Source organism: Maylandia zebra, unplaced genomic scaffold, assembly GCF_041146795.1.
Source record: "Maylandia zebra isolate NMK-2024a unplaced genomic scaffold, Mzebra_GT3a scaffold03, whole genome shotgun sequence".
Taxonomy (NCBI): Eukaryota; Metazoa; Chordata; class Actinopteri; order Cichliformes; family Cichlidae; genus Maylandia; species Maylandia zebra.
The window spans coordinates 4,075,091-4,079,929 of record NW_027490033.1 but is presented as its reverse complement, the minus strand read 5'-3'; the positions used below and the strand labels follow the sequence as shown (position 1 = coordinate 4,079,929).

Sequence of the window (4,839 nt, the reverse complement as noted above, 5' to 3'; positions counted from 1 at the left end):
ATTGCTCTCAAATCTTCTCAAAAGGGTTTTAGTTGCTGCAGGTCAACGTCCGTTAAGCATAAAGTAACAGGTGAGCGCTCCTATTTATAGGTTTTCGGATCAAAGCAAAGTTATGACGTCAGAAAGGATCAAAGCAAAGTTACCACGTCACAAGCGATCGAAGCGATTCTAATATGTGCGCATGCGCACATATGAGAAGCGATCGAAGGGATTCTAATATGTGCGCATGCGCACACGTGCTTGCTTGTGTAATATTGTTCACACTAAACTTGACTCTAATCAATTTAATATCAGTCAATCAAAGAAAATGTTAGTTTTGGAAAATTTTAAAATGACATAACTGACAGTTAAAACATTTTTTGTTCATGTATTTGTATTTGTATTGTCTTCGGGGTTTTTTTTTGCATACCATGTCAAGCTTTTCTGTATATAGTCATGTCGTAGATTTCGGAGCAAACAAGAAATTGAATTGGATTTTAATATTGCAGTGCTTGGATTTCGGATTTGGTGCTTAAAACTTCTTGAAACTGTAACCGTATTTCATTCACCACAAAGAACTATCTGATTGAATAGTTTTCTTATCAGATAGAGAAATAAAACGAGTCGCAAAGTCTAAAAGCAACATTTGTCTGCCTGGGCTGTACCTCTGCACGTTAGTCTGTTTCAATGTGTGACCCCCCACCCCCTCCCTGATCAGTCGGGGGTGAGTGCGCTAATGTGCCTGGAGGCCGTTTTAATGAGTGTTTGCTGGAAAACGAAAAATACAAGAAGGATTTGTACGTTTTCACAACGGGGGAGTTTGCGTAAGTACTAGTAAATAATTTTCTCGAGTGTGTACGTTACACATGTTATTTGTTTAAAATTGGTATTATTATTTTGCTAGCTAGCAAACTCGCGGGACAAAGGATTGAAGTGCACTCAGTGCGATACAATACGGTGGCGCTATTCTAACCAGTGGCGGCTCCTGAAAAAAATCTCAAGGGGGGCAATTTTTATGATATCGACTAAAATGACCCATTTAATGAGTACATCAAACAACACAATTTTAATTTAAATTTAAAATGAACAACCATATTCTGGCCATTTGTATAGATTTGTAAAAATGAACAACCATATTCTGGCCATTTGTATAGATTTGTAAAAATGAACATGAACAGATTTTTTTTTTTTTTTTTGAATGAATGAAAAATAACTATTGAAAACAACAACTGTAAACTGATTGGGGGGGTGGGCTAAAGAGAGAAAGAGAGAGGGATGGAGAAAGAGAGTAAATATGGTTAAGGGTTCTTATTTGTACAAGAACTTTGCTCGTCTGTCTTTCTGAGTGGCAAATTTCTCGATGACCCTGGTGTTGAAATCAGGAAGTTCTTGTGTGAGTTTTTTCTCTATGGACAGCATAGCCAGAGCGTTGAGCCGATCCTGAGCCATATTGTTTCTCAGGAAAGTTTTTATCCTCTTTAAAGTAGAGAAACACCTCTCCGATTCTGATGTTGTCATTGGTGTGGTGATGAGGATGTTAAGAAGACTTACAGTTTCGGTGAATGTGTCTTGAAGGTTGTTTTCCATCAGAACCTGATAGAGCGCCAGCGCACCACTACAACTCTGAAACTCCTCGTTGTCGTAGATCAGGGACAGTTCTGTTTTAAGTCTGGCTTTGTCCAATGAGGGATAGGCTTCCACTGTGGTTTGTAGTGCTGCATCTGGAAAATTTTTGCTGTGTTGTTGGAACAAGTCTCCTTGCAACAGAGTGGCGCTGACAAGGTGCTTGGTGAAAGAAAACCTCTCCTTGGCATGGCTCATAATGGTGTCGCACACCTATCCAATAATATATAATTGGTAAGAGTTAGATTCAGTGGTAAGACTTTGGCACATGTCTCATGTTAATCATTATTCTGAAAAAAAAAATCTGTCCATAACAAAACAAAACAGTCATGACCACTATATCAAATGACATCTGACAGCATCGTCATTAGATTTTATCTGATGATCCGATTTAAATCAGACCAAGCAGCTAGTGCTTACCTCCAGTGCCAAATGGTGTTGCCTGTCTTCCCCCAATGTTCTCCGTCTCTTTGTGGGTGGGTCTTGAACAGGTCCCCTGTACTCCTCATCCACAACCAGATTAGGAAGTGCCTCCCTGATCCAATACATAAGTTTCATTAATGGCTTCTGAAAACTGAATAGGGATATATTAACCAAACACAAACCAAACAAAGGTTGTGTTCTAATTACCGGGAATTACCGGATTTAATTAATAACCGGACCTGGTTTAATGGCTGGGGGAAAACCAGTGCAAGTAAATAAAGGCCCTGGCCATAATTTCAGGAAATAGCCTATGGTATAGGCTACATCAAATCATTACTGGGAATATACTTCATCAAATATACTTAATCAAATATTTTTCATAAAATTACTTCAAAGGCTGATATAAATCAAAATTATCTGAATTCCATTAAACATTTAAGTCACAGAACACAGAATATATGCAGAGAATTTGATAGAATCTATGCATAGATAATTAACATTTATTCTAGGTTACATATTTATGCTTTTATGCCTACCTGATAGCCTGCATGCGGCTGATGAATGTCTGGGTGATCCCTGCGATGGTGACAGAATCGATGTTTCTCTTCTGTAGGTGGTTATACAGCATGTCTACATGTGGCATTATCTTGTGAAACAAGGCCAGGAAAAAACAGAAAGCTTCGTCTTCCAGCATTCTCACGAAACCACCGGCATCTCTCTTTGTAGGGGCATCAAATCCTTCACTGTTACGGATGGTCTGAAAACACCTCACCAGATCGTCTTTATGTTCATACACTGTATTCACAGCACGACTGTTGAAGTTCCAACGGGTTGCCGATGCACTTGGAAGTCGGTGCGCCACCACCTCGTCAAGCACTGCAGTCCTCTTGCTCGATTTAGTAAAAAAAGAAGCGAATCCTGCTATGTCGGAAAAAAAGTGACTGATTTGAGGGATGTGGGAGGTTGCTTGTTGCATTACCAGGTTTAACTGATGGGCATAACAATGTACGTAGTGAGCGTTAGCATAAATGTCCTGTATCTTACGCTGCACTCCTCCAGTGGTACCCCTCATTACAGCGGCCCCATCGTAGGCCTGGGCGATCAACTTTCTCTCTTGTCCCTGGGGGAGGATGAAGCGCAGCCTCTCCGATAAGGCACTGGCTATTGCATCTGCACAAGCATTGGGTAGCTTGATGAATTCAAAAAAACGCTCTTGAATACGGTTTCGTTGGTCAATGTATCTTAGCACCATGACTAACTGACAGTGTGTAGAAATGTCAGTGGTTTCATCAGCTTGAATGGCTAAAAACTTCGCTGCCTTTACTTCTTCCACGATCCTTTCTCTCAGAACTGCCAACATGCAATCCAGGATCTCGTTCTGGACTGTTTTCGAGGTGCCTTTAAATACAGTAGCATTTTCAAGGTGTTGCCTCAAGTCGTGATCAATTGATGCCATCAAGTCGACTAAACCTCTAAAAATCCCTGGATTGTCTGAGGAATCACTTTCATCATGTCCCCGCATTGCTAGCTCAAAAGCACCACAAAACTTAATACAATCGATGATTTTAGATAAAATATGACGGTTTTTATCTACCTCTTCGTTGTGCCTTCTTAAAGCAATCCGATGTCCATCATCTAGCTGCGCCGCTATGCTAGTTTTCCCTAGCACAGCTAGCTTTACACTGTTGTCCATATGAACTCGTGAGCTTTCATGTTTCTTGATTCGTTCGGAGAGGTGCTTTAAGTCGGTTTGTCCAGATTGTGTCCACGTCAAATCACACTTGTCACTTTTGAACAGTATGCACGGGAAACAAAAAAGTGCATTAGCTGTTCCACAGCCTGTCAGCCACGACTTGCGCTGGAACCAACTCCGACAAAAAGTCCTGTTGTATGCTTTTGACTTCTCCTTCGTTGCCTGGGTTAGTTGAATTTCGGGCTTGTCAGGTCCCAACTCTTTAACTTGCAGTTTTTCTGCCATTGTCCTTCTGGCAAAAGGGTAGGTTAGAAGCGATCTAACCGAATTTGGGGGAGGCTGTGCCTCAACCGTTAACAATACCGCTGCCATCGTCTCTCTCTGACCTTATAGCTCACTTAGGCTACTGACTGAGGTAAAATTCTAGAACAGCAAATCTTCGCGCGTTTTCTGCAGGGGCGCAATTTTAAGCGCCCCCAAACCATTTAATTCAGCGACGCTGATAGGTCAAATATTTATTATTTTCCCCTGGCAACCATTTAATGATAGGCTATTTCGCTGCATATCAAGGGCGCTTTGACGAGCGCCCCAGAAGAAGAAAAACACCGTTTGTTGGTTGAACTTTAATGAGTCAGCTGGTGAAAATGTTAAAATACGCCTGGCTGTATATGGGCACACACATAGTAAAACTATCATTGATGAATTTTTTAAAAATATATATTTTTACTCCTCCACATTTGGGGGGGCGGAGCCCGAGCGCCCCCTATGGGCCAGCCGCCACTGATTCTAACAGTTAGTTATTGCAGGGTAACTTGTAGAATATGCTGTGAATTGAACCAAGATTACACAGCAGTAGCAGTAATACGAGTTACTTCCCTCAAGTGAAAGCGTTAAACGTTAGCCCGATGCTTAACTAGCCAACGTCAGGCTTTCTGATTGAAGGCTAAAAGCGACGTTGTCACCAAGTAAACAGAATATTGATGATATTTTTGTGTATCGCTGCAGCCTTTTCAAGTATTAACCTGGTGTCTTTGGGAACAGCTTAGGGGGAAATGACGGTAATATGACTGAACCATATGGGAAGAAAGAATAGGCACTTTTTGTGCTACCGAAGTTTCCTC

At 41.2% G+C, this 4,839-nt stretch overlaps 1 protein-coding gene across 1 annotated transcript; it reads right to left on the bottom strand.

Annotated features, from left to right (window-relative positions):
* Positions 1–1,001: 1,001 nt before the first annotated feature.
* LOC112435931 (zinc finger MYM-type protein 1-like) lies at positions 1,002–4,490 on the bottom strand. Its single transcript, XM_024805031.2, has 3 exons — positions 2,562–4,490; positions 2,023–2,137; positions 1,002–1,815 (listed from the first exon to the last, which is right to left on the bottom strand). Exons 1-3 carry the CDS (start codon positions 4,088–4,090, stop codon positions 1,288–1,290), a joined length of 2,172 nt encoding a protein of 723 aa, XP_024660799.2. The 5' UTR covers positions 4,091–4,490; the 3' UTR covers positions 1,002–1,287.
* Positions 4,491–4,839: the final 349 nt, after the last annotated feature.

Bases quoted from the DNA above. Each gene is read 5' to 3' on its own strand.
- LOC112435931 (XM_024805031.2), bottom strand. From the start codon at position 4,090: ATGGCAGCGGTATTGTTAACGGTTGAGGCACAGCCTCCCCCAAATTCG. The intron at 2,138-2,561 runs GTAGGCATAAAA...GTATTGGATCAG, and splicing joins AGCCGCATGCAGGCTATCAG to GGAGGCACTTCCTAATCTGG. The intron at 1,816-2,022 runs GTAAGCACTAGC...ATTATTGGATAG, and splicing joins AACACCATTTGGCACTGGAG to GTGTGCGACACCATTATGAG.